This window comes from Triticum urartu, chromosome 5 (genome assembly GCF_003073215.2).
Source record: "Triticum urartu cultivar G1812 chromosome 5, Tu2.1, whole genome shotgun sequence".
Classification (NCBI taxonomy): domain Eukaryota; kingdom Viridiplantae; phylum Streptophyta; class Magnoliopsida; order Poales; family Poaceae; genus Triticum; species Triticum urartu.
In genome coordinates, this window is record NC_053026.1 from 603,366,853 (window position 1) to 603,392,198 (window position 25,346).

The 25,346-nt window shown below is 42.6% G+C and overlaps 1 protein-coding gene across 1 annotated transcript; it reads right to left on the reverse strand.

The window, feature by feature from the left end:
• Window positions 1-6,026: 6,026 nt before the first annotated feature.
• On the reverse strand, window positions 6,027-7,307 carry LOC125506249 (putative serpin-Z12). Its single transcript, XM_048671105.1, has one exon. It carries the CDS (start codon window positions 7,287-7,289, stop codon window positions 6,051-6,053), a length of 1,239 nt encoding a protein of 412 aa, XP_048527062.1. The 5' UTR covers window positions 7,290-7,307; the 3' UTR covers window positions 6,027-6,050.
• Between the last annotated feature and the right edge of the window lie 18,039 nt (window positions 7,308-25,346).

The window sequence follows — 25,346 nt, forward strand, 5'->3', positions numbered from 1 at the left end:
AGCAGTATATCGAGGCAGCGCAGGAAGGGACGTTCTTTCCAGACAGAGAGAACGACGAGCTCACAATGGCCCTCGGGAATCCTGAGCACCCTGGACGGACACGAGGCACGCCAGGCTCCATTCCGTGGAAGGTTGGGTTTCCGGACGCAGGCGGTTACAAATCCCATGAGAGGAGGAAAAAAGTGCAGCAGACCCAAATGCAGGCGCTGCAAGCAAGGGTAGACGCGATAGAGGAACGAGAAGCAAATCGCAGCAAACGTACTGCTGAAGCCTCCCCCGAAGCTACCCCACCATCTCAGCGCAGAAGCAGCGTGGCTTCCACCGAGCTGCTTCAGCCGGAGCATGCCTTGACGGCTCCTGCCAGCTATCCCGTGGATGCTATCACGGAGTCTCAAAATTGCCACCTTATGACACAATGGATGAATTTGAAGGTCAAGGCGGCTGTTGGCTCTGTTTATCCTACTGAACCCTGCGCAACTTTTCACTGCCGGCCGATTCCAGAAGGATATGCTAGGGTGATGGTGGATGAAATAACGGATGGATTTGAGGACCTCCAGCTTGACCACCCTACCGGTGAAGGGGAGACTCGGCTGGGGTCTGCTCTGAAGACTCCATGCCTATGGCGGAAGGAGCTCATCAACCTTCCGAACTAGACGCCTCCGCCTCCTCCTCCTCCTCCGGCAAGTCAGGGCACTCCGCCTCCTCCACCGCCTCCTCCTCCGGCGAGTGACGATCAGGGCCCTCGGCCGGCTCGTTCTCCGGCGCGTGGCGGCACTCTGCCTCCTTCTCCGCCTGCGCCGACGCGCCCGAGCAGCCAGCCTCCTCCTTCTCCGCCTCGTCAGCATGGGCGGAAGAGACCTGCCGCCGCTCCAGCTGCTCCGGCGCGTCGTAGTCCTTCTCCTCCGCCTCGTAAGCAAGTAAAGAAGACAACCGCTCCGTCTGCTCGATCGGCGTCTAGCAGTACAACCAGAGGCGGGAGGACATACAGATTCGGTCCTTCTCTGAAGACTCCAGAGAAGTTACCATACGAGAGGACCCCGGAGGAGAACGTGAAGATCGCGCGAACCGAAGTGGATGACTGGTTTCAAGGGTTGAAAGCAAAGAGACATCCACCTCCGGAGGAGAAGGTAGATCCGGTGAAAGTGAAGCGCACTCTGGCTGCCCTGGCAAAACCACCCAAGTCTCCGCCGAAAGGCAACTATGAGCGCATTATTGCAAAGACATGGGCCGAAGCGGAGCGATCGGGAAGTACAGTTAGTGATCAAAGGCTGAAAGAACGACGAGCAGCTAGGAAACAAATTACCCAGCTCGGCGAACAAGCGAAGCAATCGTGCCCCCCCTCAAGGTGCCTAGCGACATCGTCGATCCAAGGATGGTGCCCGGTTATGGCAATGTTGACGATTACCTGCCCGACGATGTACATTATGATCCCATGGAGGTGCAGATACACAGATACGAGTACGGGAAGCCTCTCGTCAAAGATGAAAAATCTTTAACAATGATGATGCGAAGATTACATGATTGGTACTTGAAAATCTGCAGAGAGTCTGGGGGGAGGAGTACTTTGTATGCGAGAGTTAAACCGGAGCATGACCTCGTTGGAATTGAACTGTTGCCTATTCCATTTGAGGAGTTCTATCAGTTTTTCAATCAATTGGCCCTCGATAAAACATCGATCACCTGCTACTGTCTGTAAGTACTACTACTTCTGTCATTAAGTCTCTCTATATAGCTCATCTCTTTCATTGCATGTATTTATAATTATCCTCACTATATTATGCAGAATGAAGATCGCTGAATTGAAGAAAAGACAAATCGGTGATATTGGGTTCGTTAACACATATCTCATAGATGCAACTGAGGTTGAACATCGTCCCGGAGATACCGAGGCCAACTTGCTACGATCATTCAAAAAAATGAAAACAAAGATATAATACTCTTTCCTTACAACTTCAAGTGAGTGTTACTGTCTTGTGCATATTCGGTTTCCCTTATATATTAGTCCAGGTTATAGTAATGTAATTGATGAGTTATGCATGCGTGTGCAGTTTCCACTATATTCTCCTAGAGATTAGGCTTGAGCAGGGAATAGTAACCGTCTTGGACTCTAAACGAAAAGATCCCCAGGAGTATGCGGACATGAGTTAAATCCTCAAGAAGTAAGTTAAATCGATCATTATCCACCATATCAGCAACTTTGTTCATTTCCTAACATCAAGTAATTGTTTTCTTTGTCCGGCAGGGTTTGAAGAAAATTCACCAGAAAAGTTCCGGGACTGCCGAAGGAGCTGGAATTTAGACACCCGAAAGTAAGTACTATAGTAGCATGTTCCGCGCATCTCCTAGTGATTCAAGCACTAGTTTCATCAATACCATTTAGCATTCTTGCTTATCAGTTTGATTGACCTCTATTTCTTGTAAAGTGGTTGTGGCAGGAACAAGGGAATGATTTCTGTGGATACTACGTCTGTGAGTCCATCCGCCACACGACCTGTGAGCGGGGCGGGTACTCTGACGAACAATATGAAGTACGTAAATAACAACATTCACAATTTTATTTTATTACCATCATTTGTATTGAGTTTCATTCATTCATATATATATGTATTGACCCCCTTCTTCAAATTAGATGTTTCGGAAGCGGGATGAATTCCTAGCACCAGCTCGCATGCGAGCAATTCAAGAGGAATTGGCGGCATTCTTTCTTGACCAAGTGATCGCTGAAGACGGAGAATACTATGTGGACCATGAGTCCGTATGATTATATTTGTAAGAGATAATTATTGTATATATGTAGCCGGTAGTGTCGGATAGATATACGAGAACTTGTTGTTCGACCAATCTCTCGGAGAAGGAGAGGTGGTCGATATCACTTCTCTCTGTATGCATATATGTTCATGACGATCTTCTGTTTCCATCGTTTGCTTACTAGCTAACTAGCGTGTCTAGTCCTCTCTATACGTATGTATAGTACGTAGCGTCGACCAAGCACGGACGTAAGAGAGGACACTTCTCTCTATTAATTATAGCTAGCTAACACAATATATGAAACACCTAAATTAACCCCCCAAAACCCCCAACCCCCCCCCCCTTCAAAAAAAAACCTGGGCTCTGCGCACTGCCCACGTGGAGACCCATCAGTCCCGGTTCTGGATTTAATCGGGACTAAAGGGTCGGGGCATTAGTACCGACACTTTAGTCTCGGTTCAGGAACCGGGACTAAAGGCCCTTACGAACCGGGACTATAGGCCCTTTTTCTACCAGTGGTTAGATAGGATCGACAAGCTGCGTCAATGATTTGTACAAAAATGCGTCCAGACTTCTTTTGAAAGATCCGAGGCCATCATTGGCGATCATGTCCAGACTTCCTTTGTCCATCTGTTCCATTCCTTGTCGTCGTCCAGATATTTTTGAACCCCAGACATCACATCACACCTTGCGTAAATGGACATGCATCAGAAAATGAGAGTTCAAAGTTTCTAAAAGTGGTATTCTAGACGAATTTTCACTCGACGGGTAATTAATGTCACAAATTCATATCTAGGGGGTAAAATGTGGAATTCACGTTTTTTTCCTGTGTAGGTTGATTTTCTTAAGCCGTTCAATTTAAATCCACACCTTTAGGAGTTCCTTGAACCTCGGCACATTTCCTCACGTGCGTCGGACTCCAGCTTCCAACACTCCTCCCATCCTTGCCTCGCCTCTTTGATTCGTCCCCGTCTCAATCGAGGTAGCTATCTACTTCGAGCAGTGGTCCGAGCTAAGGCGCCCTCAAGGCCTCAACCCGAACTAGTCAAGTTTCGTCCCTGCATCCACAGTGCAAATTTGACTTATACATGAAATTATACAGACAACATACACATAGACCATGTGTAGAATTAACGTGTCTCTAGTTTCGTTCTATTTTGGCACATGACATCGGCTACGAAGGGTGGTGCTTGAAACAAATTGTCAGGAAATCCAACAACTCTGGGAGTCACACCAGAAATCGATCGGCGTCCATATTTTAAGGGAGATGAAGGAAGTTAGTGCTATGTTCTAGGGATAAGAGCGGCGGCTCTGTTGCCATCTCACTAATTCAGCGGCTCGCCGCTTAGCTAGGCATGCTTTAAACATTTCTATTATTTTCCAATGTAATCCTTGGCTGCCTGATTGATTGTGTGCAGTCAGACATGCTTTCGCCTATTGAATAAAGTGTCAAATGGCGTCAGTTCTACAAAAAGTTAGGTTCTTATCATGGCCACGATAAGAATGCACCGAACCATGCATTACCATTGTTTAGCTCACATATGTCATAATTCGGTAGCCAATGATATGTGACATTGTAGCACTACCTTCCATTAATGTCTTACTAGCACATATGCTCGTGCGTTGCAACTAAAGAGAGTTTTTTGTGAGAAGCAACGAGAAAGAGAATTGATGTGTGGTCCAAAAAAAGGTATCCACAATGGAAGGCGACAGAGGAGTTATGGTCTTCTCGCTGGACATGTTTGACACGGGAAATCTCGATAGTGATGGGGTTGGTTGGATTGGTGGCGAGCACCCAACTCATGTTTTTTCCATCTGGGTCTGCCTCTATCTTTAGGTTGTGCCTGCCTACTCATTTAGTGGCTGCGCGGCGACCTTCGGGACACGGTTGTTTCGACCACTGTATCCTACGCCGGCGTAACCAGGTGGATTATTAATTGCAACGCATCAATCCCGTTTCATTAGCATAATAAGGCATGAATGTCCCTTCTTTTTTAGGGTTTATTCTCTTTGATTATTTTAGTGCTCAAGTGCCCATAATTTTGCTATAATTAAAGCCAAGCAACATACTCTCTTTTATTAACATGTGCCCACAATTTCTTTCATTTATAGTCAACCAACATAAAACGACCACGCACCGCTAACCAATGGCCAGGGCGAATATTTAATAAAATACTATAGCATCAGATTAGATTTTTTTATATTTTTTTGACATTCGAAAAAAATATGAATTGGCGAATATTCTTGGAAACGTGAACAATTTTTTAAATAACGAACAATTTTCAAAAGATGCGACAATTGATTTTAGGAAATTCCAATATATTTGGAAAAAAGGAGAAAATTAGAAACATTAATAGTTTTTGAAATTCACAAAAAATATTTTGAAAACATGAAATTTTTATAAAAACACAAAAATTTCGATTTTTGATCTTTTTAAATGGGTAACATTCAAAATAAATTCTTAGACGAAAATATTATTTTGGATTTGTGAACATGTCACTAAAACAAATATTATTTTCTGGGCCAGAGCGTGTGTGGCCCAAATACGTAATCCTGGAAAAAAAAATTTCTTTCTAGCGGATAGATGCACAAAAGTTTAGTACCATCTCAGATAAAAAAAATACTTTCGAAGGTGAACGGATGAAAAAATTGGAAAAACGCACCTTACTTTATTAATAGGTATAGATATAGATATAGAGGTATAGATATAGATTAGTTGAAACCTTTCCTCTGTGATTTTTTACCCCCAACTCACAAGTTCTCTCCTTCGGCGGTTTTGCGTCAGTCTAGACTCTAGAGTCCTGACTGATAGTGAGTGTTCAATTCCGCGGATCAAGCACTTGAAAAAAATATAACAAATACATGATTTAGATCGAGGAGTGTTCGTAACCGGGCTAGCTAGTTTTTGTATATATCATCACCTATCAATTGTTTTGTTGTTGCACGGAAAATTTGTGCCATGTTTGGTTCTCTTTATCTGTCGTAATTTGCCGGATTTTCAAAATACATGAATAGGAAAAACGCGGGAGTAGAGTGACATGTCCTTTTGTATTCTGTATATAGGATTACAAGACTAAAGAAATTTGGATAGAATTGTATTTGGTAGCCCAGAAAAAACAAAGAAATTTTTGCAAGAGGTTTGACTGGAAGGAAAATTTTCCCCATCAAAATAGAGTACAAATGAATTCTATGAAGAAAAAAAACCCATAAGATTCCAATACTGCACATCAAACCCCTAATGATTTCATTCCAATACTGTACAAAGGATTCCACATTTTATAGAATAATCATTTACTATTCATCTAATGAGCGAGAGGATTAGCCAGGTGACCAAGAAACAAAACTGCATCTGTCCCCTCCTCTACCACGGCAAATAAGAAAGGTCGATCCGCCACAAAATCGACCAGATCCCGTGGTGCCCCAGGAGCCGCACTACCAAAGCAGAGGACGGCCGTGGCAGCGGCGGCCACGGTGCCTACCTCGTCCACCTCGATAGTGGCCTTATGGTACACCCCGGTGATGGAAATCCCTTCCCCGCCGGTCATCATGCCCGAGAAGTCGCCGCCTTGGAAAGCCCTAGTGATACCAAGCTTCCGCATGTCGGATGACAGTTCGAACTCGGATGTGAACTTGAACTTGGGGACCATGAACTGCCCGACTGGAACCTTCTTTGTCGGCGTGTGCGTCTTGATGAACTCGGGCGTCGACACAGCCTTGTCGTACAGATCTTCGATCTCAGTCTCGCTGTCCGGTAGTAGGATAAGCATGTAGAATTCAGCTTGCTGCTGCACATCGTTCTTGTACGGCAGCTTGAGGGCCCTGAAGCCCGGGTAGACCGCGATCTGCTGTGACTCGCTTGTCGTCATGGATGGCACGCGCACGGTGGTGCCGCCTGGGATGTGGAACGGCGCCGTAGAGACGTCGAACGGCTGTGTCCACGCCCCTTTGAAGTAGAGCGCGTTGGCGAGGACGACCGCCGTGCCGGAGTTGACGGAGCCCGGAGGCAGGACTTGGAGGATTTGCTTGTTGGTCGCGTCCGCCACGAAGGCGTTCACGCGCTGCCTCGCCTGCTCAGCCCCCGACACGAAGTCCACGGATTCTACCGTGGCGTTGTACCGCGACGCGGCGATGGCCGTGAACTCTGGCTTGAGCGCCAGCATCCGGTCCACCCACACGCCGCTGGCGAAGGACGTCTGCGCTATGCCGTTGAGCCTGCCGACGAGCTCGGTCGCCGCCGCGCGGTGCAGCTCGTTGAGCGACGCCGACCCAAGGAACCGCAGGAGCTCGTTAAGCGTGTCGCCCCGCGCGCCGGCGGCCACCTTCGCGAACGCCGCGTGGATGGACAGCGGCGAGATGACGAAGTTGCTCCCCGTGCCGCCTTCCGCCCGGACGCCGGCCTCCCTGGCGAGAGCCAGGCACGATGCGTTCCTGAACGCGGGGTCAACACCAGGAGCTGGAGGCGCCTCGGTGAACAGGGTCGAGCTGAGGCGCCATGCGGCGAGCAGGGTCAAGCAGAACAAGAACTTCCCGAAGGGCGACATCGGAATCGCTGTTTTGGGACGGAGGGAGTATGATGGAAGCGTGTAACCCCTGAGGGCCGCGTGTGGTTTGTATTAATAAGAGAACAGCCGTGGCTTACACGAAAGGAGATCGCTTAGGATTCATCATGGAATTACGGAAGCTCGGTAGAAGAGTTAGAACAGAAGAAGAGATAGAATCTAATACGAGTACAAGTTAAACACCTCTCCTATCTCGCGTCTGGATTAGGGTCAGGTGCACAATGAACTACTAATAGGCTGTTAGCCTAATTATCAATTTACTAATAAATATGCCCGTGCGTTGTAACGGGAGACAAAAAATTATGGCTCGCCAAATAAGTATGACTCAATATCGTGATGTATAAGCATACTCTATTTTAACATAGTGGCTCACCATGTTGCCATTTATTTATTTTTCTCACCCAAACCGATGATGGTCGCGATGTCCACATGATCACAATGCATTCCGCGGTAAATCTCAAGGCTATGAATTTGCCAGTGCATGCCACACTTATCATTATGTTGCGCAAGGGAACGTTTAAAACTTTAAAAACAAACCTCATTGACCACGAACTACTCCCAACGCCAAGATATATAAAGACTTTCGAAAAACTAATCAAATCCTAGACATAAATACTTTTGAATCAGTGAACAATTTTTCGAATCGACAATTTTGTTTTGAAATTTTTGATTTTCTCAAAAAAAATCATGAACATTAGTTTTGTTCACAATTTTTTAAATGTATGAACCGGTTTCGAATTCATTAACCTTTTTTGACTCAACAAACATTTTTTTGAATCGACGAACTTTTTTAAAATAATTGGGGAACAAATTTTTATTTTTATTTTTGTGAATGGACATTTTTTTCAGATTCCCAAATATGTTTTGAATACACGATCATTTTTTAAAAATCATGAACATGATTTTATTTCCCGACCATTTTTTCCAAATTGTGATTTTTTTTATAATTTTGTGAACAGTTTTGCAAAACCACCAACATTTTTTGAATCTGCAAAAATTTTATGATTTTCTAAACATTTTGGAATTCACATATATTTTTATGATTTCTCAAACATTTTTATAAAAAACTCGCAACTTTTAGAATATTACAATCCCAAATTAATTTAAATAAGAAATAATAAAGAAAAGAAAATGAGAAAAGAAAAGACAAAAAAGTAAATTGAAAAAAAACAGGGGAGTAAAGCTCTGCACATGGGCCGGCCCGGCCCATGAACACATACATGAGAAAAGAAAGATAAAAATTGTGGAAGCTGGGATTCAAACCCTAGTCTCCTGGCTACGGGAGAAGATCAACCAACCACTCTCCTACTCATCATTCTATGACATATTTTCGTCGTGCTTCTATATTACCATGAAGGAGGCGGTGATTTTTGGTCCGAAAACTTGAATCGTTTCCCACTTATGGATGGCATTGGTGGGTAATTTTTACCAATTTATAGGGTAATTTTAATGACGGACGACCAGAAACGATAGCCGCTTTATTAGTAAGTACAGATTTATGGAAACATCACTTAACCAACTTAACACTTCCCTAAAAATAAAAATAAAACCTTAACTGACTTGTCTTTTTTTTTGAGGAAATAACCGACTTATCCTTGAAAGGACAAACTTGACCGACTTCAGCCGCTTCTCGTTTCCTTCCAGACGTCAACTTCCTCCATTGTTCATCTCTACTAGAAGTTTGTCACACGCTTTGCTGCGTCATCTCTGTAGATCGACGGTCGCATCTTCATATGTATACGGCAGGACAACCTATCACATTTACTCCCTCTTTCTAAATATAAGTTTTTTTAGATATTGTATTATGAACTACATACGAATGGATATAAACATATTTTAAAGTATAGATTTATTCATTTTGCTTAGTCTCTTATTAAAATATCTAAACAGACTTATATTTAGGAACGGAGGGAGTAACGCATAGACATGCATTAATCTTGCCTGCTGAGATAATCTCAGATTAACATCAAGGACATGTAAAATTAGTTTGGCAGCCCCCTACTATGATAGTATCCACTACAATGCCATAAGTCGAGTGTAGAAACATGGGTACTCGACTTACATTCACATAAGCGAGTATGGAATGGCAAACACACAACAACAAAAAGCGACTCGCTTTATGTCTAAATAAGTCGAGTGGGTAAAAAAAAGGTTCTTGGCTTTTGTACAACACTCGACATATAGAAAAAATGCACTCGGCTTGCAATTAGGGCTCGGCAATGATCGTTTCCACGTGGAGATCATGTACACCGTAGACATCTTCATGACGGAGCTAGATGTAAGGTGGTTACCCGATAAACGACACTCGGCTTACAGGTACTCTATTTTTTCCAAACCTATTTTTTAGTTCAAAAATGTTTTATAGTGTGGCGCATTGCATGTTATTTCTTTTCCTTTTCCTTTTCCTTATCCATTCTGTTTGGGTTAGTTTTCATCACCCTTTCTATGCTCCAATTTCACGATCTCTCTCCAATTAATTACCAGCATTTTGCCACTTTGAAGTTGTGGGGTATTGCTTAAACTTGGCCTGGCATGACACCATGCATGACCTACCCTATCACAAACTAAGAGTAATTCACCATGGTCTACCCCATCTTGTTGCCAGTCAAAGCCCTAAACTACGTGGGGCCCATGGATGGGCATCGTCTGAAAACGCGCGAGGGTGGATCAAAACCACCCTCACCTACATGTGGTACCAAAACTGTTTGAGCTCTAACATCTCGAAACATGTCATGAGTCATGGCACTTACAAGAAACCCCAACAATATTGAGCAAGTAAGAAATATGATCAAAAAACCACACACATACATAATCCACCGTCCGTTGGCACACAATATGACCAATTGAAGTTAATGTGCAAAGCAATTGATGTAATATGCACAGGGAGAATCTACCATGATCTATGTAATACGCACAGGGAGAATAAACCATGATCTGTTGCCACCCCCTTCATATCCCTTCCCACGTATTTAACTATGAGTCAAATGATGATCTTTAAGCAAGATTTGAATTGCATCTTTAAGTGGCAATGAAGATGTATTGGTAACATGAACAACCCCAAGAAAACTCTCACATCCTATTCCTGATTTATCAATGTCAAAGTCTACATCAGAATGAACTAGAGGTTGGGAATCAGGACAATGTATTCCAGTATCTTCAGTTTCAGTTTACACTTCGGCTACAACCTTCCTTGTTCTAGCCTCAAAATTCCAAAAAATGACATAATGTCACCCTTCCTCTTCACATTCAGTTCTACAATTACAAAAGAAGGCACAACAAAAATAATCATCAATACGCAATAGTTGAGTAGTGACTACACGATGGCATCAATTCATACATGTAACCGGTGACTACACAATCACAATGCGAAATTGACCACATATTTAGGATCAAGAAGTAAATGGCATCAATTCATACGACAAATTAACTTTATATTCAGGTTCAGGAAGTAAATAGCATCGAGTCACACATATGAGATCTGACTACATAAGTAAAAAAATGCCAAGCTGACTGCAAGTAAATGACATCAATTGATTCAATTCACTATTCTTTGACACGGAAATGCAGAAAAACTCACACACTAGCATGACTGGACGAGGCGTCAGGCGTCACTAGTAACGCAGTGGGGATGAGAGGGAGGTGGTAGCAACAACTTTTTTTTCTGATAAATGGCGCATTTGTTATCTCAAGATGTAGCATCAAGAGGACACAAAGCATGATTAGTAACATGCAACCTCTCCATAAGTAAGATGCACACAACTCACGCTGGCAATGGGATTACGTAGGCAAGTATTGGACTCCCATTCCCATCCCCGCGAAAGCCTTCCCATGCCCGATCCCATCCCCATACCTGTCTGCGGGGATATAAATATTCTCAGCCCCATCCTCGTCAGGTTTTTATCCCCATGGGGAAACCCATGCATGCAATCAACAATAACTTTCGATAGCATTTCAGTAGAAAAAATAGCATTTTAGCACAGTAAATAATATGTTGTGGCTAGGTTAGGGTTTACTTATGGATTTTTGGCCAAATGGGTGGGGTGGAAGGAAATTTAGGTCGGTAAGGGTGGGAACTACATGGGGTATACTAATTTAGAGACCACATGTAAGGTCTTCATCGGTAAGGCATGTAAGGGGCATGGGTAATGCTATCCCATCCCCATCCCCGTCTTGCACGTTGAGTAAGATATTTGACCCACCAGCTTCCCTATGGGCATTAAAGCTAGCACATCCCCGTGCCTTAATAGATTAATCACCCATGGGGATGCGTGTACTAGTTAACCATTGCCAAATTAACACACAACCAATCACCAAAAGGTAGCAGCAGCTAATAGAGTAAGAAGTGAAGGAAATATGCCCTATAGGCAATAATAAATTTATTATTTATTTCCTCATATCATGATAAATGTTTATTATTCATGCTAGAATTGTATTAACCAAAAACATAATACATGTGTGAATACATAGACAAACAGAGTGTCACTAGTATGCCTCTACTTGAGTAGCTCGTTGATTATGTTTCCTAACCATAGACATGAGTTGTCATTTGATAAACGGGATCACATCATTAGGAGAATGATGTGATTGACTTGACCCATTCCATTAGCTTAGCACTTGATCGTTTAAGTTTACTGCTATTGCTTTCTTCATGACTTATACATGTTCCTATGACTATGAGATTATGCAACTCCCGTATACCGTAGGAACACTTTGTGTGCTACCAAACGTCACAACGTAACGGGGTGATTATAAAGGTGCTCTACAGGTGTTTCCAATGGTGTTCGTGGAGTTGGCATAGATCAAGAATAGGATTTGTCACTCCAATTGTCGGAGAGGTATCTCCGGGCCCTCTCGGTAATGCACATCACTATAAGCCTTGCAAGCAATGTAACTAATGAGTTAGTTGCGGGATGATGCATTATAGAACGAGTAAAGATACTTCCCGGTAACGAGGTTGAGCTAGGTATTGAGATACCGACGATCGAATCTCAAGCAAGTAACATACTGATGACAAAGGGAACAACATATGTTGTTATGCGGTTTGACCGATAAAGATCTTCGTAGAATATGTAGGAACCAATATGAGCATCCAGGTTCCTCTATTGGTTATTGACTGGAGACATGTCTCGGTCATGTCTACATAGTTCGCGAACATGTAGGGTCCGCACGCTTAAAGTTCTGTGACGATCGGTATTATGAGTTTTTGTGTTTTTGATGTACCGAAGGTAATTCAGAGTCCAGGATATGATCACGGACATGATGAGGAGTCTCGAAATGGTCGAGACATAAATATCAATATATTGGATGACTATGTTCGGACATCGGAAGTGTTTTGGGAGGTTTCGGGCATATATCGGAGTACCGGGGGGTTACCAGAACCCCCTGGGGAGTATAATGGGCCTAATGGGCCCTAGTGGGATAAGTGAAGGAAATATGCCCTAGAGGCAATAATAAAGTTATTATTTATTTCCTTGTATCATGATAAATGTTTATTATTCATGCTAGAATTGTATTAACCGGAAACATGATACATGTGTGAATACATAGACAAACAGAGTGTCACTAGTATGCCTCTACTTGACTAGCTCGTTGATCAAAGATGGTTATGTATCCTAGCAATAGACAAAGAGTTGTCATTTGATTAACGGAATCACATCATTAGGAGAATGATGTGATTGACTTGACCCATTCTGTTAGCTTAGCACTTGATCGTTTAGTATGTTGCTATTGCTTTCTTCATGACTTATACATGTTCCTATGTCTATGAGATTATGCAACTCCCGTTTACCGGAGGAACACTTTGTGTGCTACCAAACGTCACAACGTAACTGGGTGATTATAAAGGTGCTCTATAGGTGTCTCCGAAGGTACTTGTTGGGTTGGCGTATTTCGAGATTAGGATTTGTCACTCCGATTGTCGGAGAGGTATCTCTGGGCCCACTCAGTTAAACACATCACTTAAGCCTTGCAAGCATTGCAACTAATGAGTTAGTTGCGGGATAATGTATTACGGAACGAGTAAAGAGACTTGCCGGTAACGAGATTGAACTAGGTATTGAGATACCGATGATGGAATCTCGGGCAAGTAACATACCGATGACAGAGGGAACAACGTATGTTGTTATGCGGTTTGACCGATAAATATCTTCGTAGAATATGTAGGAGCTAATATGAGCATCCAGATTCCACTATTGGTTATTGACTGGAGACCTGTCTCGGTCATGTCTACATAGTTCTCGAACCCGTAGGGTCCGCACGCTTAAAATTCTATGACGGTTATATTATGAGTTTATGTGTTTTGATGTACCGAAGCTAGTTCGGAGTCCCGGATGTGATCACGGACATGACGAGGTGTCTCAAAATGGTTGAGACATAAAGATTGATATATTGGACGACTATGTTTGGACACCGGAATGGTTTCGTGGAGTTTCGGGCATATACCGGAGTACCGAGGGGTTACCGGAACCCCCCGGGGAGACTAATGGGCCTATTTGGCCCTAGTGGAGAAGAGGAGGGGCGGCCAAGGGCAGCCACGCGCCCCCTTCCCCCCCAGTCCGAATTGCACAAGGAGGGGGCGGTGCCCCCCTTTCCTTTCCCCCCCTCTCTCCTTCCCTCTCCTCTCCTACTCCCACATGGAAGGGGGGAGTCCTACTCCCTGTGGTTTTAGGACTCCTCATGGGGCGCGCCTAGGGTGGCCAGTCCCCTCCCCCTCCTCCACTCCTTTATATACGGGGAGGGAGGCACCCCTTGGAGACACAACAATTGATCTCTTGGATCCCTTAGCCGTGTGTGGTGCCCCCCTCCACCATAATCCACCTCGATAATATCGTAGCGGTGCTTAGGCGAAGCCCTGCGTCGGTAGAACATCATCATCGTCACCACGCTGTCGTGCTGACGGAACTCTCCCTCAAAGCTCGACTCTATCGTGAGCTCGCGGGACGTCACCGAGCTAAACATGTGCTGAACGCGGAGGTGCCATACGTTCGGTACTAAGGATCGGTCGATCATGAAGACGTACGACTACATCAATCGCGTTGTTATTACGCTTCTGCTTACGGTCTACGAGGGTACGTAGACAACACTCTCCCCTCTCATTGCTATGCATCACCATGATCTTGCGTGTGCATAGGAATTTTTTTGAAATTACTACGTTCCCCAACAGTGGCATCCGAGCCAGGTTTATGCGTAGATGTTATATGCACGAGTAGAACACAAGTGAGTCGTGGGCGATACAAGTCATACTGCTTACCGGTGGTATTGTTGGATGAAGCGTCCCGGACCGACATTATGCGTACGCTTACGCGAGACTGGTTCTACTGACGTGCTTTGCACACAGGTGGCTGGTAGGTGTCAGTTTCTCCAACTTTAGTTGAACCGAGTGTGGCTACACCCGGTCCTTGTGAAGGTTAAAACAACACTAACTTGATGAAATATCGTTGTGGTTTTGATGCGTAGGTAAGAACAGTTCTTGCTCAGCCCGTAGCAGCCATGTAAAACTTGCAACAACAAAGTAGAGGACGTCTAACTTGTTTTTGCAGGGCATGTTGTGATGTGATCTGGTCAAGACATGATGCTATATTTATTGTATGAGATGATCATGTTTTGTAACGGAGTTATCGGCAACTGGCAGGAGCCATATGGTTGTTGCTTTATTGTATGCAATGCAATCGCCCTGCAATTGCTTTACTTTATCACTAAGCGGTAGCGATAGTTGTAGAAGCAATAGTTGGCGAGATGAAAATGATGCTACGATGGAGATCAAGTTGTCGCGCTGGTGACGATGGTGATCATAACGGTGCTTTGAAGATGGAGATCAAAGGCACAAAATGATGATGTCCATATCATATCACTTATATTGATTGCATGTGATGTTTATCCTTTATGCATCTTATTCTGCTTTGTTTGACGGTAGCATTATAAGATGATGTCTCACTAAATTTCAAGGTAAAAGTGTTCTCCCTAAGTATGCACCGTTGCCAAAGTTCGTCGTGCCGAGACACCACATGATGATCGGGTGTGATAAGCTCAACGTTCATCTACAACGGGTGCAAGACAGTTTTACACACGCAGAATACTCGGGTTAAACTTGACGAGCCTAGCATATGCAGATATGGCCTCGAAACACTGAGACTAAAAGGTCGCGTGTGAATCATATAGTAGATATGATCAACATAGTGATGTTCCCCATTGAAAACTAATCCATCTCATGTGATGATTGGTTATGGTTTAGTTGATATGGATCACATGATCACTTAGATGATTAGAGGGGTATCTATCTAAGTGGGAGTTCTTAAGTAATATGATTAATTGAACTTAAATTTATCATGAACTTAATACCTGATAGTATTTTGCTTATCTATGTTGTTGTAGATACATGACCCGTGTTGTTGTTCCATTGAATTTTAATGCGTTCCTTGAGAAAGCAAAGTTGAAAGATGATGGTAGCAATTACACAGACTGGGTCTGTAACTTGAGCATTATCCTCATTGCTGCACAGAAGAATTACATCCTGGAAGCACCGCTAGGTGCCAGGCCTGCTGCAGATGCTACTGATGACGTTAAGAACGTCTGGTAGAGTAAAGCTGGTGACTACTCGATAGTTCAGTGTGCCATGCTTTACGGCTTAGAACCGGGACTTCAACAATGTTTTGAACGTCATGGAGCATATGAGATGTTCCAAGAGTTGAAGTTAATATTTCAAGCAAATGCCCGGATTGAGAGATATGAAGTCTCCAATAAGTTCTACAGCTACAAGATGGAGGAGAATAGTTCTGTCAGTGAACATATACTCAGAATGTCTGGGTACCATAACCACTTAAGTCAACTGCGAGTTAATCTTCCTGTTGATAGTGTCATTGACAGAGTTTTTCAATCACTACCACCAAGCTACAAGAGCTTCGTGATGAACAATACTATGCAAGGGATGAATAAGACAATTCCCGAGCTCTTCGCAATGCTAAAGGCGGCGGAGGTAGAAATCAAGAAGGAGCATCAAGTGTTGATGGTCAACAAGACCACCAGTTTTAAGAAAAAGGGTAAAGGGAAGAATAAGGGGAACTCCAAAAAGAATGGCAAACAAGTCGCTGCTCAGGAGAAGAAACCCAAGTCTGGACCTAAGCCTGAGACTGAGTGCTTCTACTGCAAACAGACTGGTCACTGGAAGCGGAACTGCCTCAAGTATTTGGCGGATAAGAAGGATGGCAAGGTGAACAAACGTATTTGTGATATACATGTTATTGATGTGTACCTTACTAGAGCTCGCAGTAGAACCTGGGTATTTGATACTGGTTATGTTGCTAATATTTGCAACTCGAAACAGGGACTACGGATTAAGCAAAGACTGGCTAAGGATGAGGTGACGATGCGCGTGGGAAATGGCTCCAAAGTCGATGTGATCGCCCTAGCCACACTACCTCTACATCAACCTTCGGGATTAGTTTTAGACCTGAATAATTGTTATTCGGTGCCCGCATTAAGCATGAACATTATATCTGGATCATGTTTGATGTGAGACGGTTATTCATTTAAATCTAAGAATAATGGTTGTTCTATTTATATGAGTAATATATTTTATGGACATGCACTCTTGAAGAGTGGTCTATTTGTGATGAATCTCAATAGTAGTGGTTCATAATGTTGAAGCCAAAAGATACAGAGTTGATAATGATAGTGCAACTTATTTGTGGCACTGCCGTTTGGGTCATATTGGTGTAAAGCGCATGAAGAAACTCCATATTGATGGACTTCTGGAATCACTTGATTATGAATCACTTGGTACTTGCGAACCATGCCTCATGGGCAAGATGACTAAAATGTCGTTCTCAGGAACAATGGAGCGAGCAACGGATTTGTTGGAAATCATACCTACTGATGTATGTGGTCCGATGAATATTAAGGCTCGCGGCGGGTATCGTTATTTTCTCACCTTCACAGATGATTTGAGAAGATATGGGTATATCTACTTAATGAAGCATAAATCTGAGACAATTGAAAAGTTCAAAGAATTTCAGAGTGAAGTGGAAAATCATCGTACCAAGAAAATAAAGTTTCTACGATCTGATCATGGAGGAGAATATTTGAGTTACGAGTTTCGTCTACATTTGAAACAATGCGGAATAGTTTCGCAACTCACGCCACCCAGAACACCACAGCGTAATGGTGTATCCGAACGTCGTAATCGTACTTTACTGGATATGGTGCGATATATGATGCCTCTCACTGATTTACCGCTATCATTTTGGGGTTATGCTTTAGAGACGGCTGCATTCACGTTAAATAGGGAACCATCGAAATCCGTTGAGACGACGCCTTATGAACTGTGGTTTGGCAAGAAATCAAAGTTGTCGTATCTTATAGTTTGGGGCTGTGATGCTTATGTCAAAAAGCATCAACCTGATAAGCTCGAACCCAAATCAGAGAGATGTGTCTTCATAGGATACCCAAAGGAGACTGTTGGGTACACCTTCTATCACAAATCCGAAGGCAAGACATTCGTTGCTAAGAATGGATCCTTTCTAGAGAAGGAGTTTCTCTCGAAAGAACTGAGTGGGAGGAAAGTAGAACTTGAGGAGGTTACTATACCTGCTCCCTTATTGGAAAGTAGTTCATCACAGAAACCGGTTCCTGTGACACCTACATGAATTAGTGAGGAAGCTAATGATAATGATCATGAAACTTCAGATCAAGTTACTACCGAACCTCGTAGGTCAACCAAAGTAAGATCCGCACCAGAGTGGTACGGTAATCCTGTTCTGGAAGTCATGTTACTTGACCATGATGAACCTACGAACTATGAAGAAGCGATGATGAGCCCAGATTCTGCAAAATGGCTTGAGGCCATGAAATCTGAGATGGGATCCATGTATGAGAACAAAGTATGGACTTTGGTTGACTTGCCCGATGATCGGCAAGCCATCGAGAATAAATGGATCTTCAAGAAGAAGACCGACGCTGACAGTAATGTTACTGTCTACAAAGCTCGACTTGTTGCGAAAGGTTTTCGACAAGTTCAAGGAGTTGACTACGATGAGACTTTCTCACCCGTAGCGATGCGATGCTTAAGTCTGTCCGAATCATGTTAGCAATTGCCGCATTTTATGATTATGAAATTTGGCAAATGGATGTCAAAACTGCATTCCTGAATGGATTTCTGGAAGAAGAGTTGTATATGATGCAACCAGAAGGTTTTGTCGATCTAAAGGGAGCTAACAAAGTGTGCAAGCTCCAGCGGTCCATTTATGGACTGGTGCAAGCCTCTCGGAGTTGGAATAAACATTTTGATAGTGTAATCAAAGCATATAGTTTTATACAGACTTTTGGAGAAGCCTGTATTTACAAGAAAGTGAGTGGGAGCTCTGTAGCATTTCTAATATTATATGTGGATGACATATTGCTGATTGGAAATGACATAGAATTTCTGTATAGCTTAAAAGGATACTTGAATAAGAGTTTTTCAATGAAAGACCTCGGAGAAGCTGCTTATATATTGGGCATCAAGATCTATAGAGATAGATCAAGACGCTTAATTGGACTTTCCCAAAGCACATACCTTGATAAAGTTTAGAAAAAGTTCAAAATGGATCAAGCAAAGAAAGGGTTCTTGCATGTGTTACAAGGTGTGAAGTTGAGTAAGACTCAATGCCCGGCCACTGCAGAAGATAGAGAGAAAATGAAAAGTGTTCCCTATGTTTCATCCATAGGCTCTATCATGTATGGAATGCTGTGTACCAGACCTGATGTGTGCCCTGCTATTAGTTTAGTAGGGAGGTACCAAAGTAATCCAGGAGTGGATCACTGGACAGCGGTCAAGAACATCCTGAAATACCTGAAAAGGACTAAGGATATGTTTCTCATTTATGGAGGTGACATAGAGCTCGTCGTAAATGGTTACGTCGATGCAAGCTTTGGCACTGATCCGGACAATTCTAAATCGCAAACCGGATACGTGTTTATATTGAACGGTGGAGCTGTCAGTTGGTGCAGATCTAAACAAAGCGTCGTGGCGGGATCTACGTGTGAAGCGGAGTACATAGCTGCTTCGGAAGCAGCAAATGAAGGAGTTCATATCCGATCTAGGTATCATACCAAGTGCATCAGGTCCAATGAAAATCTTTTGTGACAATACTGGTGCAATTGCCTTGGCAAAGGAATCCAGATTTCACAAGAGAACCAAGCACGTCACGAGACGCTTCAATTCCATCCGGGATCAAGTCCAGGTGGGAGACATCGAGATATGCAAGATACATACGGATCTGAATGTTACAGACCCGCTGACTAAGCCTCTTCCATGAGCAAAACATGATCAGCACCAAGACTCCATGGGTGTTAGAATCATTACTGTGTAATCCAGATTATTGACTCTAGTGCAAGTGGGAGACTGAAGGAAATATGCCCTAGAGGCAATAATAAAGTTATTATTTCTTTCCTCATATCATGATAAATGTTTATTATTCATGTTAGAATTTTATTAACCGGAAACATAATACATGTGTGAATACATAGATTAACAGAGTGTCACTAGTATGCCTCTACTTGACTAGCTCGTTGATCAAAGATGGTTATGTTTCCTAACCATAGACATGAGTTGTTATTTGATAAACGGGATCACATCATTAGGAAAATGATGTGATTGACTTGACCCATTCCGTTAGCTTAGCACTTGATCGTTTAAGTTTACTGCTATTGCTTTCCTCATGACTTATACATGTTCCTATGACTATGAGATTATGCAACTCCCGTATACCGGAGGAACACTTCGTGTGCTACCAAACGTCACAACATAACTGGGTGATTATAAAGGTGCTCTACAGGTGTTTCCAATGGTGTTCGTGGAGTTACCATAGATCAAGAATAGGATTTGTCACTCCAATTGTCGGAGAGGTATCTCTAGGCCCTCTCGGTAATGCACATCACTATAAGCCTTGCAAGCAATGTAGCTAATGAGTTAGTTGTGGGATGATGCATTACAGAACGAGTAAAGAGACTTTCCGGTAACGAGATTGAGCTAGGTATTGAGATACCGACGATCGAATCTTGAGCAAGTAACATAGAGATGACAAAGGGAACAACGTATGTTGTTATGCGGTTTGACCGATAAAGATCTTCATAGAATATGTAGGAACCAATATGAGCATCCAGGTTCCGCTATTGGTTATTGACCGGAGACATGTCTCGGTCATGTCTACATAGTTCTCGAACCCATAGGGTCGACACGGTTAAAGTTCTATGACGATAGGTATTATGAGTTTTTGTGTTTTTATGTACCGAAGGTAGTTCGGAGTCCCGGATATGATCACGGACTTGACGAGGAGTCTCAAAATGATCGAGACATAAAGCTCGGTATATTGGACAACTATGTTCGGACACCGGAAGTGTTTCGGGATGTTTCGGGCATATACCGGAGTACCGGGGGGTTACCGGACCCCCCCCGGGGAGTATATTGGACCTAATGGGCCCTAGTGGGAGAAGAGGACGGGCGGCCAAGGACAGCCGCGCGCCCCCTCCCCCTCTAGTCCGAATTGGACAAGGAGGGGGCGGCGCCCCCCTTTCCTTCTCTTCCTCTCTCCCTTCCTTCCCTTCTCCTACTCCTACTAGGAAAGGAGGAGTCCTACTCCATATGGGAGTAGGACTCCCCCCTTGGCGCGCCCTCGTCCTCGGCCAGCCGCCTACCCCCTAGCTCCTTGCTACCTCTTGAGCACTGCATTAGTTTTCCCTTGAAGAGGAAAGGGTGATGCAGTAAAGTAGCGTAAGTATTTCCCTCAGTTTTTGAGAACCAAGGTATCAATCTAGTAGGAGATCACGCTCGAGTCCCACGCACCTACACAAACAAATAAGAACCTCACAACCAACGCGATAAAGGGTTGTCAATCCCTTCACGGTCACTTACGAGAGTGAGATCTGATAGATATGATAAGATAATATTTTTGGTATTTTTATGATAAAGAGAAATAAAGATGCAAAGTAAAATAAATGGCAATCGAAATAGCTATATGTTGGAAGATTAATATGATGGAAAATAGACCCGGGGGCCATAGGTTTCACTAGTGGCTTCTCTCAAGATAGCATAAGTATTACGGTGGGTAAGCGAATTACTGTCGAGCAATTGATAAAATGGAGCATAGTTATGAGAATATCTAGGTATGATCATGTATATAGGCATCACGTCCGCGACAAGTAGACCGAAATGATTCTGCATCTACTACTATTACTCCACACATCGAATGCTATCCAGCATGCATCTAGAGTATTAAGTTCATAAGAACAGAGTAATGCTTTAAGTAAGATGACATGATGTAGAGGGATAAACTCATGCAATATGATATAAACCCCATCTTTTTTGACACCTATAAACCCCATCTTTTTATCCTCGATGGCAACAATACAATATGTTCCTTGCTGCCCCTGCTGTCACTAGGAAAGGACACCGCAAGATTGAACCCAAAGCTAAGCACTTCTCCCATTGCAAGAAAGATCAATCTAGTAGGCCAAACCAAACTGATAATTCAAAGAGACTTGCAAAGATAACCAATCATACATAAAAGAATTCAGAGGAGATTCAAATATTGTTCATAGATAAACTTGATCATAAACCCATAATTCACCGGATCTCGACGAACACACCGCAAAAAGAAGAGTCACATCAAATAGATCTCCAAGAGAATCGAGGAGAACTTTGTATTGAGATCCAAAGAGAGAGAAGAAGCCATCTAGCTAATAACTATGGACCCGAAGGTTTGAGGTAAACTACTCACACATCATCGGAGAGGCTATGGTGTTGATGTAGAAGCCCTCCGTGATCAATGCCCCCTCCGGCAGGACACCGGAATGGCCCCAAGATGGGATCTCACGGGTACAGAAGGTTGCGACGGTGGAATTAGGTTTTCTTGGATGCCCCTGATGGTTTGGGGGTACGTAGGTATATATAAGAGGAAGAAGTATCTCGGTGGAGCAACATGGGCCCCACGAGGGTGGAGGGCGTGCCTGGGGAGGTGGGCGCGCCCCCTACCTCGTGATCTCCTTGTTGATTGCTTTACATGGACTCCAAGTCCTCTGGATCACGTTTGTTCCAAAAATCATGTTCCCAAAGGTTTCATTCCGTTTGGACTCCGTTTGATATTCTTTTTCTGTGAAACACTGAAATAGGCAAAAACAACAATTTGGGCTGGGCCTTCGGTTAATAGGTTAGTCCCAAAAATAATATAAAAGTCTATAACAAAGCCCATTTATCATCCAAAATAGAATATAATATAGCATGGAACAATCAAAAATTATAGATACCTTGGAGACGTATCAAGCATCCCCAAGCTTAATTCCTGCTCGTCCTTGAGTAGGTAAATGATAAAAATAGAATTTTTGATGTGGAATGCTACTTGGCATAATTTTCAATGTAACCCTCTTAATTGTGGTATGAATATTCAGATCCAAAAGATTCAAGATAAAAGTTTAATATTGACATAAAAGTAATAATACTTCAAGCATACTAACTAAGGAATTAATTATGTCTTCTCAAAATAACATGGCCAAAGAAAGTTCATCCCTACAAAATAATATAGTTTGGTCATGCTCCATTTTTGTCACACAAGAATGCTCTCATCATGCACAACCCCGATGACAAGCCAATCAATTGTTTCATAATTTAGTAATCTCAAACTTTTTTCAACTTTCACGCAATACATGAGCGTGAGCCATGGATATAGCACTATGGGTGGAATAGAATATAATGATGGTGGTTATGTGGAGAAAACAAAAAAGGAGAAAGTCTCACATCAACGCAGCTAATCAACGGGCTATGGAGATGCCCATCAATTGATGTTAATGTGAGGAGTAGGGATTGCCATGCAACAGATGCACTAGAGCTATAAATGCATGAAAGCTCAAAAAAAGAAACTAAGTGGGTGTGCATCCAACTTGCTTGCTCACAAAGACCTAGGGCATTTGAGGAAGCCCATTGTTGGAATATACAATCCAAGTTCTACAATGAAAAATTCCCACTAGTATATGAAAGTGACAAAACAAGAGACTCTCTATCATGGAGATCATTGTGCTACTTTGAAGCACAAGTGTGGAAAAAAGGATAGTAGCATTGCCCCTTTTTATTTTTATTTTTTAGGGCCTCCCTTTTTTCTTTTGGCCTTTATCTTTTTTTGGGACAATGCTCTATGAATGATGATCATCACACTTCTATTTGTTTACAACTCAACGATTACAACTCGATAGTAGAACAAAGTATGACTCTATATGAATGCCTCCGGCGGTGTACCGGGATGGGCAATGAATCAAGAGTGACATGTATGAAAAATTATGAATGGTGGCTTTGCCACAAATATGATGTCAACTAGATGATCATGCAAGGCAATATGACAATGATGAACGTGTCATGATGAACGGAACGGTGGAAAGTTGCATGTCAATATATCTCGGAATGGCTATGGAAATGCCATAATAGGTAGGTATGGTGGCTGTTTTGAGGAAGATATAAGGAGGTTTATGTGTGATACAGCGTATCGTATCACGGGGTTTGGATGCACCGGCGAAGTTTACACCAACTCTCAAGGTGAGAAAGGGCAACGCACGGTACCGAAGAGGCTAGCAATGATGGAAGGATAAGAGTGCGTATAATCCATGGACTCAACATTAGTCATAAAGAACTCACATACTTATTGCAAAAATCTACAAGTCATCAAAAACCAAGCACTACGCACATGCTCCTAGGGGGATAGATTGGTAGGAAAAGACCATCGCTCGTCCCTGACCGCCACTCATAAGGAGGACAATCAAAGAACACCTCATGTTTCAAATTTGTTACACAACGTTTACCATACGTGCATGCTACGGGATTTGCAAACTTCAACACAAGTATTTCTCAAATTCACAACTACTCAACTAGCACAACTTTAATATCACTACCTCCATATCTCAAAACAATCATCAAGCATCAAACTTTTCTTAGTATTCAACACATGCATAAGAAAGTTTTTACTAATTTTGAATACCTAGCATATTAGGACTAATTTCCCAATTAAAGCAAATTACCATGCTGTTTTGTAGGACTCTCAAAATAGTATAAGTGAAGCATGAGAGAACATTATTTTCTATAAAAAAACCACCACCGTGCTCTAAAAGATATAAGTGAAGCACTAGAGCAAAAACTACATAGCTCAAAAGATATAAGTGAAGCACATAGAGTATTCTAATAAATTCTGAATCATGTGTGTCTCTCTGAAAAGGTGTGTACAACAAGGATGATTGTGGTAAACTAAAAAGCAAAGACTCAAATCATACAAGATGCTCCAAGCAAAACACTTATCATGTGGTGAATAAAAATATAGCTCCAAGTAAAGTTACCGATGGACGAAGACGAAAGAGGGATGCCTTCCGGGGCATCCCCAAGCTTTTGCTTTTTGGTGTCCTTAGATTACCTTGGGGTGCCACGGGCATCCCCAAGCTTAGGCTATTTCCACTCCTTGTTCCATAATCCATCAAATCTTTTACCCAAAATTGAAAACTTCACAACACAAAACTCAACAGAAAATCTCGTAAGCTCCGTTAGCGAAAGAAAACAAAACACCACTTCAAGGTACTGTAATGAACTCATTATTTATTTATATTGGTGTTAAACCTACTGTATTCCAACTTCTCTATGGTTTATAAACTATTTTACTAGCCATAGATTCATCAAAATAAGCAAACAACACACGAAAAACAGAATCTTTCAAAAACAGAACAGTCTGTAGTAATCTGTAACTAACACAAACTTCTGGAACTCCAAAAAATATACCAAAAAAGCAAGACCTAAACAATTTGTTTATTGATCTGCGTCAATTGGAATCAATATTTTATCATATTCTGGTGATTTTTAATAATTGTTTTCATGAACAGAAAGTTTCTGAAATTTTCAGCAAGATCAAATAACTATCATCCAAGAAGATCCTATAGGTTTAACTTGGCACAAACACTAATTAAAACACAAAAACAAATCTAACCAGAGGCTAGATCAAAGATTTATTCCAAAACAGAAGCAAAAAAGCAAAAAACTAAAAT